The 14,175-nt window shown below is 36.2% G+C and overlaps 2 protein-coding genes across 3 annotated transcripts; one reads left to right on the plus strand and one right to left on the minus strand.

The window, feature by feature from the left end:
• Positions 1-1,617: 1,617 nt before the first annotated feature.
• LOC107868252 lies at positions 1,618-7,630 on the plus strand. 2 transcript variants are annotated; one of them, XM_016714898.2, is made up of 6 exons: positions 1,618-1,872; positions 4,936-4,996; positions 5,119-5,254; positions 5,376-5,700; positions 6,481-6,609; positions 6,701-7,630. In XM_016714898.2, the coding sequence occupies exons 1-6, from the start codon at positions 1,761-1,763 to the stop codon at positions 7,150-7,152; spliced, it is 1,215 nt and encodes a 404-aa protein (XP_016570384.1). In that variant the 5' UTR covers positions 1,618-1,760; the 3' UTR covers positions 7,153-7,630. The 2 variants fall into 2 exon arrangements, with proteins under 2 accessions (XP_016570384.1, XP_047266698.1); XM_047410742.1 differs by having other exon boundaries at positions 1,732-1,872; positions 4,936-5,009.
• A 1,398-nt stretch (positions 7,631-9,028) lies between these two features.
• Positions 9,029-13,776, minus strand: LOC107868253 (protein OBERON 3). The gene is made up of 2 exons (XM_016714899.2): positions 11,626-13,776; positions 9,029-9,746 (listed from the first exon to the last, which is right to left on the minus strand). The coding sequence occupies exons 1-2, from the start codon at positions 13,274-13,276 to the stop codon at positions 9,163-9,165; spliced, it is 2,235 nt and encodes a 744-aa protein (XP_016570385.2). The 5' UTR covers positions 13,277-13,776; the 3' UTR covers positions 9,029-9,162.
• Positions 13,777-14,175: the final 399 nt, after the last annotated feature.

A 14,175-nucleotide genomic window follows, 5' to 3' on the forward strand; every position in this document is an offset into this window, starting at 1 on the left:
GGCTAAATTTCATTTTTTGAGAACATTTAAAGGTAATATATGTTTTTCAAATACTATGACCAAACACATGGTGAAACTTCTCATTCTCCCAAATCTTAATCCAAAAAATGATTTACTAAAAGTATTTGAGAATCTATAGCCAAATGCGAGCTTAGTTTTTTTCTAGTATTTGGAGATTTGGATTATTTGTCAAATAATAACAGCCAAATGCGAGCTTAGTTTTTTTCTAGTATTTGGAGATTTGGATTATTTGTCAAATAATAGCAAATTGTATGACTAAACATTAATTTTTTTTGAGATTCTTTGTTAAATAGCTTTTTAAGTCTACTTTTTAATTAAATAGCCCGTAAGTGTTTTTGTTTTTTGAGAAATGATCCACTTTTGAATATTTTAATTTATTTGTGATTTAAAATTTAATTACAAGTTTTAAAAGTTATAAATTAATCCTCAAATCACCAACTGTCAAGAATATTTTTAGAAAAACCTCCCACATTTTTTTTTAAAATTACAAATTAATCAAAAACTTGATTCACTTAGACCGATCGATTATCGATCCGATCGATATATGAACTAATCGATTGTCAACTCGACTAATAGATAGACAAATTGATTATCGATGATCGATGTTACATTGATCTTTTATGTTATTCAATAGCTGATCAATTATAGTAATTAGTCCGAGAGATTATTCATCGATCTCTTTTTTTTTTTCAACCGATTGCATAAATATATACATAAACTTTTTTCTTTTGAGAAAAATGGTACTAAAATTAAGGGAGGGTTGATAACTTACAATTTAGGAGGAGATAAAATATTTAGAAATAAAATACGAATTTTAAAAAGGAAAAAATTGAAGTAACTATAAATTTTTAGAACGAATGGAGGAGAAAAATGTTAGAGAAAGAAAAATAAGTAATTTGAAATTGAAAGAATAAATTAGGATTTTGTATTTTAAGTATATTATAAATAGATTCTATAGTTTTTAATAGGGAAAATGACACTCTATAACACTTTTTCAAATAAATAGATCAAATTTGAAGATTTTTCAAAAAGTTGCCAATCGGATATACTATTTTCGCTTTATGGTCATTTCTTAATTTGAATCATTTTCGCCTACGTAGTCCATATACAATACTGATACAGTATTCAACTTGGACAATTCGATCCTTTTAAAAATATTTCAATTTCCTTTTGCTATAATTTTTTTAACTGATCAAATATTCCTTTTTTTTATTATTTAGAAATAATAATTAAATTATATAAAATGATATAACTGTTAAATAGAATATGCATCTATATAAGATATATGTATAGAAATTGTATAGTTCTATTGAATATGTATATGTATAAAATATATATAAAAAATATATAGAAAGTGTATGACAATTATAGAATTGTTGTATAAAATGTGTAAAAAAAATGTACAGTTATTGTATAAATTGTGTAATTTTCGTATAGAATATTTATATGTATAAGATTTATATAGAAATTGTATATAAAGTGTGTAGAAATTGTTCTAAAATTTAAATTCAATGGCTATTTTCATGAAAATAATTTAATTTGAAGTGCCATTTTCGTCCGTTCCCCTTTTTAACATGCCATTATAGTTCAATGAGTATTTTTTTTTTAAGATGAAAAATAAAAGTAGGTGATTTTATTATATTACTTGAAAACTAAAAGAATGACTATTAGCCATCATATTGAGCGATTCACCTCCAAACCATCCCAAGACTAACACGAGTGAAGGAAGGAAGATTGAAATGGATCAAGAGCAGCAAGAGGCTCCAACATTTAATAGTAAATCAGTGGATAAGAAACCTGGAATCCTAATTATTGGATCTACCAACGTCGGCAAACGTACCCTTATCTCTCGTAAGTTCCCTCCCCCTTCTCCTCTCTTTATTTTCATCAGATTTTACATACAGATAATGATTCATTCCGTATAAATACCAAATACATCAGTATCCATTCCTCTTATTCTGATCGCGTTTTATTCTATATAACTAATAATAGCAAAGGAAACATGGGGTCTGTTATTTTCTACTTCCAATTTTAAGTTCCAGTTCCCGATTTCCATTTCCTTAAACTGTTTAAACAGTCTTGAAGAAATGGAAATTGGGACAAGTTTTATATGAATTTGTTGATCTTGTGTTTTATTGGGAAATAACAACCCCATGTTTCCTCCCTCCCTTTGAGAAAAATGAAAGTCTTTAATTAAAAAAAGGGACAAGTGGGTCCCACAATATTATTTAGTTAAAAGGATAAAGTCGCTTAAAAAACTGAGACGGTTGTTGACAACTGCATTAGTTGTCTCAACAACTATCAAAGTTTCGAACAACTTTGATAGTTGTTGAACAACTGTACAATTGGATCGAAAATTTTTAAAAAAATAGTGAATTTTTTTTTTGTCCCTTTTACCTAATTTTTATAACTTAAGGACTACACTTAATTGGGAAACTTATTTGTCCCTTTTAATTCAAGGTCCCGTTTCCTTTGCTATTATAGACTGAAATGTGACTCATAATAAGCGGAATGAATACTGATGTATCATTGATACATAAATTTGTGATCCTTACTATGAATTCTGTTGTATTTGTGTTCAATTGGGGTAATCCAAATTTGGGTCCAACTTTGTTTAACACAGTGTTATCAAAAGCGAAAAGCGCAAAAAAGCTTTAAGGTCTGTTGGGGCTTAAAGCGCAAAGCACAAATAAAAGCATGGGATTCAATGAAAAAAGGCGCAAAGGGAGAAAAAATACAAATATTTATGTTTTGTCCAAGACTAATAATTATATGCATGATAAACTAATATATGAACAAAGAAACTGAAAGAATATTACAATAAACTGAAATATCAATTGTTTAGTGTCGTGTCGCCTCTTCAGAATAGACTCATTGGCAAGGAATAGTCTGCCTGAGAAACTTGATGATGACAGCGAAGCACACAAAGCTAGGCGAAGTGGTCAACACGTTTTGAGCCTCGCTTCAGGGATTAAGTGCGCTTTAAGCGTGCCTTTGATAACACTGCGCTTTAAGCGTGCCTTTGATAACACTGGTTTAACATAAAAAGGAAATCGAAATCATGACAATTTTTAATGAATCCTGTTGTATTTGTGTTTCCAATTTGCTTTGAGTTCAACTTTCTTGTGTAACAATCTAGAGAAATGGAAATTGGGATTTGAAAGGTGAAAATAGCAATCCCATGTTTCCTTTGCTATTATTAGTTGTATAGGCTGAAATGAGATAAGAATAAGGGGAAGGGATACTAATGTATTTGGCATTGAGAAGTTGATTGATACGTAAATTTATAATCTTTTGTATGAATTCTGTTGTATTTGTATTTAATTGGGAAGATCCAAATTTGGATCGATTTCAACTTTGTTTAGCATTCTAAGGAAATGGAAATTCAATTTTATATGAATCCTGTTGTATCTGTGTTTCCAATTTGGGTCAAGTTCAACTTTGTTTAACAGTCTAAGGAAATGGATATCGGGGCAATTTTATATGAATCCTGTTGTATTTGTGTTTAATTGGGGTAGTTCCAATTCGGGTCGAGTTCAACTTTCTTGTAACAGTCCAAGGAAATGGAAATTGGGATAATTTTCTTGGTTTTCTAATACTTTATATAATTTTCTCGGTTTTCTAATACTTTATCAAATCAACATTAAGATTGGAAGGTAGAAAATGACAAACTAATTAACTAACTGCGGAATAGAAGAATGAAGGGTTGAGGATTGAGAGAAATGAAGAGAGAACAAGAAGGAAGGAACACATGAAGAAGTGAAATACCAATTTCATTTAGTCTCTTCTTAGAATCCATTGGTTATATATTAACCAACTATGAATCTTAGCCCAGCAGCTCTTAATCTGGACCATACACATTTCTGGAAATGTAGCTCTGGCCTCTGGTGTAGTGTAATCAAAATCTTACCATGTGTGGTCCTTCCGAGGCAAGTTAGACCATTGTACCAAGATCTTCACAGCAGCAGCGTTGCACCTCTTAACTAGCTGCCTCCTTAATATAGCTGCTGGCGTAACTAAGAACCGTCCATCTTCTCTGTAAACTCGATTGCCCACCTTCTTTGATAAGGACACATGAAATGGTGGATTGTCTTGGAATTTACTAGCAGTTACAGCTTGTAGGTAACTTTCCCATTTCTTTCCAACACCTTGTAGGGATCACACAATTTGGAACTGAATTCTGAGAGCCAATGTCGTCTGTTTGTATAGTTGTAGTTTGAGCAAAACTAGGTCTCCAACTTGTAATTCTCTCTAATGTGTTGCTATCAGCATAGTATGATTCTCTCCCGAGCCCAAGCAGCTGTTGCATTCTTTTCATCCTCCTATCTTCCGCTGGTTGAATTGCAGAATCAAGATTAGGACTGGGAGGAGGGTAACCACACAGAGCTTCAAATGGAGTACTTTTGTCCTGAGTCTGCTAGGTAGATGATATTATACCACCATTCAGCCGAACTGTGCTATTGTTTCCACTGAGTAGGCCTACTATAAGTCATGCATGCCATCAAGTAAGTTTGAATGCATCTATTGACCATTTCTGTCTGTCCATAAGGTTGGGGGTTGTGTGTTTTGGGGGGGGTGGGGGGTGCTAAATAGAAGCTTAAGTAAGACAATTTGAAGGTAACAGAGGGAAACTGTAAGACAAAATTGAATACTTCAACACCAGGAGAGTTAAAGAGGATCATGTGTAAATCCTAATTTAGTGTCTCATGTTTTCTTGGTTGTGAGTCCTGAAGAATGTTTGGCATTCTATTGTTTGGTATTGTATAAACAATGTTGTTATTTGTCGCGGATACATTGACTAAGTTATCTGAATCATATTTCACATAAAATAAAATGGTTCAATGACCTAATTCGTGGATTATGAGTCTAGTTTATTTTACATAGCCAGATAAAACTTCATTTTTTGGCGTGCAGGACTACTTTCTGTCAATTCTGAAGATGCCTTCGAATCATCTTCTAACATCCTATCCTATCCGTAAGTTGACAAAGTATATCCCCCCCTCCCCTTTTATTAGCTATATTGTTGCAAAAAAATGCTCTAACATCTATCACTTTCTTTCAATGTTAATCATTATGCATCATTGAGTTGTTGACCAGGTGGACAATCAACACCAAGTATTATAATGCTGATGTTTCTGTTTGGATGGCCCATCTTCATGAGGACTTCTCCATCGGAGCTTTGCCAGCATACGATCAGCTTGTTGCATTGGTGATGGTCTTTGACGTTAGTGATGTAAGACTGATCTATTTTCCCTATGTGTTTCATTTCCTACTTCACAAAAGCTTCTGTGATTCACGAGATTATGGACTCATACTTTAGAAATCTGATGGCTACTCTTCTGCTACATCTGCAGCCCTCATCTTTTGCTGCGCTTAAAGATTTTGTCTCACGCACCGACATCCTTAAGTTTGAGATTTTATTATGCATTGGCAATAAAGTGGATCTTCTTCCTGGTCATTCAGCTCATGTTGAATACAGACGGCACCTGTTGAAAAGTGCTGACTCCTCTGGTATCCCTTATACAGAATTGGATTCTGGAATTTCTGAAACAGAAGGAAGCAGCCTGTTAGGAGATGATGATTCATCATTGGATGTTAAGAGGTCCTACTTGGATTGGTGTCTCGAACACAACATAGAATATGTTGAAGCCTGTGCATCGAATGCTGATTTTGACAAATGTATGTCTTTGATTTTGTCATGACACTTCTATCCTTCTTTGTCACAACTTACCTTAAACCCTTGTTTTTCAACCTTCTCTTTTGTTATTTAGACGATAAAATATTTTGCTGCATCACTTATATACGGGATAAGAAGAGTGAAACGAAGAAAATTGAGGTGGTTTAAGGTCATCTATTCTACTTTTTGGTCATATAATTGCTAAGGGGTGTCTGAAGGTTCCCATTAGAGAATGTTATTTAATTTACTCCTAGTTATTTTACTGTACCATGATTAATGAGATTTGTGGAAGCATAGTGTAGTTCCAGATGGATCTTTTCTCACACCGAGGTTGTCTATTGGTGTTAAATCTGTATGTAGAAAGATACTTACTGTGTGTCCCTGGGTGTGCCGTTGTATTAATCTGCATATTGGATATATACATACAGTATATGCTAATCAGGGTAAAACTGAGATGTAATTGAATTACGCCCCAATAGTTCACACCCTGGCCCTAAATGCCGATGTTAGTATACTCATGTGAAATCCATGATACGACAGATTTTGTGATATTAGTTGCTGCAAAACTTTGGGACATCGTGGCATCATGCCTGCTCCATTTTACGACCAATTATGGTTCGTAACTTTTGTGTATGCTTTTTATTGTATGCGTGAGCTGGTTCTAGTTTGTCTTTTCGATGGTGCTTAAGCCGAAGTGGGAGTGTTCTTAAGTGGGAGTGTTCTTACACCTCTTTTAACTTTTATTTTTTTGAAATTCAGTAATAAGAATGTTTTTATGACAGGTCTTTCTGTGGATGGTGATTCTCAGGGCGCGGAACGGCTCTTTGGGGCACTTTCAGCTTACATGTGGCCTGGAATGATCTTGAAGTCTGGTGATAAGATTACTGAACCTTCATTACCTGAACAGCAAGGTTTTACAGTTTCTTGTTAATGATGCAATATTTCTTTATTCTTATTGAGGGTCTATTTAATTGAGATTACGTTTTTATTCCCACCTTTCAGAGTTGTCAGATGAAGAATCTGACTATGAACTTGAATATGAAATCTTATCTGCTGGCTCAGCTGAACCCTGGGATGACACAGATGTAGGATGGGTATCTGCAGATGGTCCTGTTGCAACCAATGGAATGGAGGGGTCAGCTCCCAATGGAAAGAGCGAAATCGGGTTAGTTAGAGGAGAAATGCAACCCTCATCATCTGCATCTGAATTGGAAGGAGAAAGTGACAGAAAAGAAATGCCCAGAGCAGATGCAACCGGTGATGATTCAGAGGATGATAAAGGAATAACATATGATTTTGAGAATTTGGAACAGTTAATGTCCGAGATTGGGAATGTCCGAGACAGCTTAAGGTTAATGCCAGACTTCCAAAGGAGGGAAATGGCTGCAAATTTGGCAATGAAAATGGCTGCCATGTTTGGTGATAGCAGTGGAGATGAAGGAGGATTTGAATGATAGGAGAAGCCCTATAAAGTTCACTAATCACAAACACCCCTCAGTTTCACTTCTTGTGGAGCTGTTCATAAACTAAAGGAATCTGATAAGCACGTTGTGCATATATGTCAAGCGAGATCACTGAGCTTTTTATCAAAGATATCTGCTATAAAATTTGCGGATTTAATTTTGTGTGTTTTCTGATCCAAATGCAGCAGCAGTATTTACAAGTCCTACAGGTGATTGAAGATGGTAGAAATGTTTTTTTTAGCTTGTTCAGGCTTCGATAGTAGTTTTCTAGATTTCTATGCCAGAAGAGATTCATGTACTATTAGCAAGAGTTAGTATCTTATGTTATGAGAATCAGCTGCGACGTGTGGCTATGTTTATTCAACTTTTCTGGTTATGTTATGAGAATCAGCTGTTCCTCTTGTTGATATACTAGAGGAAACGGAACGGTTTGCTTTTATGAGAAGTTGCTTACATTTTCCTGATGGCACTATTCTGTATTCCCCTTCTCAAACTGCTTGGATATACTTTATTTTAAGCCGAGGGTCTATCTGAAACAACCTCTTATCTCTTAGAGGTAGGGGTAAGGTTTGCGTACACTCTATCCTCCCTAGACCTTGTGGGATTATATTGGGTATGATATCATAGATGGCCTGGCACATTTCAAGAATGATCCTTGCAGAAACGTTTGGCCTCGAGGGACACGAAATCCAGGTACCATGCTGCTTCGTTTTCTCCAGAAAAGTTTTCCATGTAGTGGTTTAGGAAAAAACTTACCTGCACCAGGTCTTTACACAAACTTCGCGAGTACATGGCATGATCATGCTTAATCAGGTAAACTGGTGTAGTTTGTGGAACCATCATGCGTGTAAGTGTTTTCCGTGGTTTTTGTGGTCTCGTCTAGGGGCCAAGCGAATATCATGGTTCGTAAATGTGATGTTTGTCACTCAGTTTATCTGGTGCATCGGTGCAAATACGGATTTTCATAGACAGTATTAGTAGTGTGGAATAAACAGTGTGATGAAAGCTTTAAGTGATGAGAAAACCATGAAAAGAAGTTTTAGACTTTTAGTGCAGGTTTTATTCACCCAGATATATCACTTTTTCTATCTTATCTCCAAACCTTTTTACACATGGATTGTCTGTTGCTTGTTAATGGTTACTTTGTCTCAAGGGTATCAAATGTGCGAGTAGGGCTGAATTTGGACAAGTCGAAAGTTATTTGAGCTGGAATGGTCTAAACAATGGGTCATAACCGAACTCATGATATCGATCATGTTGCATGTCAATCTTAAATTAGTTGAAGTTAGCCTAACCTTGAAGGAATAAATAATCAATGGTTACAAAAACATCATTATAATCATCTCCCATCAAAATGGGCGATCTACAAGAACATGCTTGGAAATGAGTAGTTTTAGCTTGAACTTTTATGTTAGCTTTACTTCATCAACAAAATATCGAGTTTAACGAGCCTTAACTTTTGACTTTAAAGGTTCCTCATAAGACAATCGAGAGTCAAAAGTTCAAGATCACTCGATTTTCAAAATCATTGGTTGCAGTTCTCCAGCTCTACCAACTCAAGCTCACCAAGGAGGATTGACCCTATGCAGTTCAATCGAGAAATAGGTTTTCTATCCTATATATATATATATATATATATATATATAACGGGGAGGGAAGCCTTGAAATAACTGGTAAAATTGCTGTCACGGATCAGGAGGTCAAGGGTTCAAGCCTTGAAAATAGCCCCTTACAGAAATGTAAAGTGAGGCTATGTACAATAGATCCTTGTGATTGGACCCTTCCCCAAACTCTGTGCATAGCGGAAGCTCAGTGCACCGGATGCCCTTATCCTATATATATATAACGGGACGTGTTTGAAACCAAATTAAACATTTAAAAAATGTGCTTTATCTATTTAGATCATCACATCACACATTAAAAAGATTGAAATATCTTCATCACTACAAGAAACAAAAACAAGATAGTCATCACTACATAAAAGAGTCAAATTTTTTGCAGTTAAACCCACAGCTGCTTAGTTGCTTCCATTCTTTTCAGCAAGCCAGTAATCTCAGATTCCATTCTCATCTTCATCTTGTAGTAATCACAATGTGAATCCTCCAACACTTTCAGCTCTTCCAACGTTTTCCTTCTCCTTTCCTCGGTCTCCTGCAAGCGGAGTCTAGCAAGTTTTACTGAATACTCATCGTCCAATTTCTCAATTTTCATTCTAGCCACCCGTCTAAAACTCTCTGCCTCTCTACGAGCATCATCTGCTCGGTTCTGAAACATCCCTGCTTCTGCTTCTTTGATCCGCACAATGCTTTCCAAGCTATCAAGCTCATCCTTCTTTAGTCGCTTCACAGACCATTCATCTTCAACCATTTTTTCAGGCAACAAGGAAGCCTTAACATCTTTCCGTTGATGCTCAATGAAAGTCATACCTTTTCTTCCGCTTGAAGTGCTTATGTTGTAGAGGGAAGATTTGGGAGCAGGAGAGGTAGATGCATGAAGAGAAACGACGTCTCTTTTTCGAACAGCTTGACTACTAAAGTCTTCATCAGGAAAAGTGGATGAAGGGAACTCCGACAGGCCTTCTGTGTCTGTTAATCGAAGAAAAAAGTTTATAACTGAACTTTGATAGGCTTCAAAAGCAAACAAACAATCAATCATCTGCTCATGCTCAATAAGCACATAACTGATAGTATACATATTACCAGGACAACTAGATCTCAACTGAAAAACAAAGCCTGCTTATGAGTAAATGATTTCCCAATGGTTCCACAAGTCGAGTTTGGGAGGGTAGAGCTTACCCCACTACCTCGTGGAGGTAGAGAGGCTGATAATGGAGGACAACACTGAACACTTTAGCCACTTAATTTCCACAATATACAAATTGTTATTGTGCTGAGTACAAAACTTAATCTGTTGTTGATGTCAAGAAAAAAAACCGATAAATCACTCAGACCCCTTCCAGGAGGCTTGTTGATAAGTCTCCGAAGCAATATGGAAATCATTAACTAGTAAACTTGAAGCAATGATATCATATCATAGATTGTCATCTTTATCTTCAAAGTTTGTTACTTCTTAAGGCATAAGGAACCTTATCTTCTGTTTTTGCAACGGAAAATGAGTATTTTTTGACATTGGAAGTCAATATAATTTGCATCTTCAATCAGCTTTTTAGTACAATATGTAGACATCAGATGGGAAAAAAGAAGTAAGAAAAGGATGGTATCGCTCGTGTAGTGGTGTCTGGATACGTAATGTTCTGCTCCTTAGACTTGAAAAAAATCCTGTCTTTAAAACTGTTTTGACTTGTGCAACCTAATGCTGCTCAGTATTCATTTCACTATAAAAGGTCTACCAATATTTTTCTTTTCGTGGGTGGAAGACAAGATGCGGGAAGTGAGGTTGAGATGGTTTGGGCATGTGATGAGGCGACGTACGGATGTCCCAGTACGGAGGTGTGAAAGGCTCGCTATGGATGGTTTCAGACAGGGTAGCGGTAGGCCGAAGAAATATTGAAGGGAAGTAATTAGGCATGACATGGAGCAATTACAGCTTACAAAGGACACGACCTTTGATAGGAAAGTGTAGAGGATGCGGATTAGGATAGAGAGTTAGTAGGTAGGAGTGCGTCCTTACTACTAGGGAGGAGTGTTTTGTTTGTTGATATACCTGTAGTCATAGTGTTATGCATGTGTCTTGTAGTTTCTTTCGTGGTGTTTTGGGGATGTTTGTGATTTCGGATAAATAGTGCATAGTATTACTCTGTGGTGTCTTGTTTCTTTTAGTATCTAGTGGTGTTTTACCCATTTTGTTGTTTGTTTATATGTTTTCTGTTTGCTTTTTTCATGAGCCCGGGGTTTATAGAAAACAACCTCTCTACTTCATCTGAGGTAGTGATATAGACGTGTACACTTTATCCTCCTCAGACCCTACTTTGTGGGAATACAGTAGGTATGTTGTTGTTGTTCGTGGGTAAAAAACTCAAATTCCAAATAATTCATTCATATACAAAATGAAGTAGATCTCGGAGCATAGCTAAGGCCATATTAAACAAGGATTACTTTAAGTCGTTTCAGGGACATCCGATACGATTAAACAAGGTTAATAGCATAAACAACCAATTCTTGAGAAGACTAAGGGGGCGCTTGGTTGGAAAATAAGTTATCCCGGGATTAGTTATCCTAAACTCAATGTGGGATAAAAAAATACTACAATCCCGGGATGAGTCATAAACATGACATAAGCTCGTCCTAAAATTAATCTCGGGATTAGTTATCCTTTATCCCTTGTATTAAACGAGCCCTAAGTGTTGATAATTGTAACTATAAATTCTAAATTACAAAAGTAATAACAAAATAAAAGGAAAACCAACAGCAAGAAAGAGAGGATAGTGATTTAGCTTAAGCCTAAAAATATCGAAGTAACGTCAAAGCTAACAATTGAGAAATGACAAAAAATATAGGTACTCACAATCGAAAAAATGGAAGATGAAATTGCAGACATCTGAAGGAGAAATCATCTTTTTCTCCAGCTTGCTACGCAATTCATCGGCCTTAAAGTGCAACTCCTTGCCTTTAAAATCTCGACTCCCTTGGAAGATTTTACGAACACAATCAAGCTCTTTAATCAACGTTTCTTCACCCCAGTCTTTAGCACAAGACGTAAAGACATCTTTAACGAATCCAAACATTTCAGATGCATGTCCACAACCTATACAGTAAAACTGCATTTCCGTTGGACCTGGCTTTATGAGATTCCGCTGAATACCACAAACAGCGTGACACCAGTGTGAGCAAGCGTCACACCCTACCCAACTGCAAGTATTATTTGCACAATCGAAGTTCAAACATAGTGGACACATGCATTCACTGCAGAACCCCTTGTTTGTCGAACATATCTTGCATTCACAATCCTCGACAGGCAAAACCCTCATGCAGTTTATGTTTCGACACCTTTCAAGTAAGAAAATTTCCACCAATTCAGTTGTTGGAACGGATTTTTTCTTGCTAGCTAAGAAGCTTCTAAGACCCAACTTTATCGCAACCATAAACTCCAGTTGAGTGGCGTGACACTTCGAGAGAGTCTCGTTCGTAAGATCACATCTCCTATTTAGCCTGTTCTGAAGGAGAAGTAACTCGTCTTTTCTTTCAGGTGTTGCGATTAGGCTCCTCAAGTAGTCCTTCGTCGATTCGACTGCTTCATCAGGAAGCTCTTGCATAATCTGAGCCATAAGCGGAATTGATTCAGCCACTACTTCTCTAAGGATTCTCTCCGGCCTAGATATCTTACGATACCCTCCACCATCTTTACTCTCCAAACCTCTTAGACTTCCCGAATCTTGACCATCAACATCAATTCTTGGTCTTGCTGGCAACTCCGATGGAAAAAATGAAACGTTATCTGAGCTTTCCGTCCTCCTGTTAAGGGTGCCACCAAGAGCAAAACTGTTATTCGCAAATGCTGCTGCAACAGCTCCATCTCCAATTGGCCTAAACCGGCTATGAACTGAGCCATTAGTTCCTTCTCCTCCACAATTCCATATCTGATCAGAACAATAATCTGTTGAATTCCGGGTAAACGAGCAACTAGGATTGTGCGAAAAAGGTCTGGAATAATAAGAGCACGACAACGACACATCATTTGAACGAATCTGTGATGGTTCTAATGACTCTACACTCCTACTAGGCCACAACCCATTATTATTTGACCCCGCGGCCACTGACAACGACACATCAGGCAATGCTAAAGTAAGGTTAAGGGCTTCTATCTTTGCCTTCTTTTCCCTATTTTTGCCCTCGTCCTCAGCATCACGTTTAGATGCTGAATTCTCATTCCCTCTAGTAATCTCATTCATCTGAAGAAAGTCCCTTTCAACTACGATACATCTGTCTTCCTCCATCACTTGTTTACCTTTATCCACGAAAACATCTCTCTCTCCAAACCCCATTTTGGAACTTTCACAAAGATAGCTAAGAGTCAACTCCTGACAGCCCGATGGGATTTCCATTTCTGATATCGATTTTCCAAGAAAATGAATACCTTTCCCCCCAAAAACATTGTTATTCTCCTCAGATTTGTTCTTCTTCTCGTTACCAGATTCGCTTGAATTTTTCTTCACCATTTTTTCTAATGCAATAAAAATTGCGAGCAAGATCAAACAACTTACCCAAGGTACCAGAAGTTGAGCTCGTATCAGAATTCCGTCAGCCCCGGATCTCGTGATTTTTGGTTTATTACTAGCTCTTTTATTGAAGTTGAGCTTGTAATTCTGTCAGCTGCAGATCTTCATTTTTGAGCTATTGGTACAGTTGACCTGTTTTCAGTTTTGAATGTGATTTTTGGTCCGGATCTCGAGACATTCAGATGTGTTTTGAAATCTAAGGGCTTAGAAGTTGAGCTCGTATCGAAATTTTTTCAGTTTTGGATTGTCATTTTTGGGTTAGTTGACTACTATTCGACCCATTCAGATGTGTTTTTAAAGGGGCTAAAAGTACTATGTAGCTTGTATGAAGAGCAGGATCTTATACCTAGTACAAATTGAGCTCGTATCGAAATTTCGTTAGCTAGCTCATCAGCTCTTGATAGTGATTTTGGGTTAAATTGGACTATTGGTTCGCATCTCGAGAATTTTTGGGGGCAAAGTAGAAGGATTAATACGTTCGGTATTCGGTTCGATATTTTCAAAATTTAAATTCGATAATTAGTATTTGAACATAGATACCACATATCTTACTTATAAATATCGATTCGGTGGTTTGATAATCGGTAAATTAAATTTCGGTTCGTTATGATATTTAATATATTATATTAAAATTGGAGATGTGCAAATGTACATTTAAATTTCAAAGAGTATATTTAATAGAAATCTTATTTAGTATTCTTTTTGTTGCTTTTTACGAATATATTAATAAAGTTTAAGAGATTTTGGATGACTAGTACTATTGTCTATTGAGTTGAGTTATATATATATATATATGTATAACGATATTAATATTTTATACCAAATCCAATCTCGAATAT

The sequence above is a fragment of the Capsicum annuum genome, chromosome 4, assembly GCF_002878395.1.
Source record: "Capsicum annuum cultivar UCD-10X-F1 chromosome 4, UCD10Xv1.1, whole genome shotgun sequence".
NCBI classification, from domain to species: Eukaryota; Viridiplantae; Streptophyta; class Magnoliopsida; order Solanales; family Solanaceae; genus Capsicum; species Capsicum annuum.

Coding starts and splice junctions, on each gene's coding strand:
- LOC107868252 (XM_016714898.2), top strand. CDS start 1,761: ATGGATCAAGAGCAGCAAGAGGCTCCAACATTTAATAGTAAATCAGTG. Junction 1,873..4,935: donor CAAACGTACCCTTATCTCTC/GTAAGTTCCCTC, acceptor TTTGGCGTGCAG/GACTACTTTCTGTCAATTCT. Junction 4,997..5,118: donor TCTAACATCCTATCCTATCC/GTAAGTTGACAA, acceptor GTTGTTGACCAG/GTGGACAATCAACACCAAGT.
- LOC107868253 (XM_016714899.2), bottom strand. CDS start 13,276: ATGGTGAAGAAAAATTCAAGCGAATCTGGTAACGAGAAGAAGAACAAA. Junction 9,747..11,625: donor CATCTTCCATTTTTTCGATT/GTGAGTACCTAT, acceptor TTCGATTAACAG/ACACAGAAGGCCTGTCGGAG.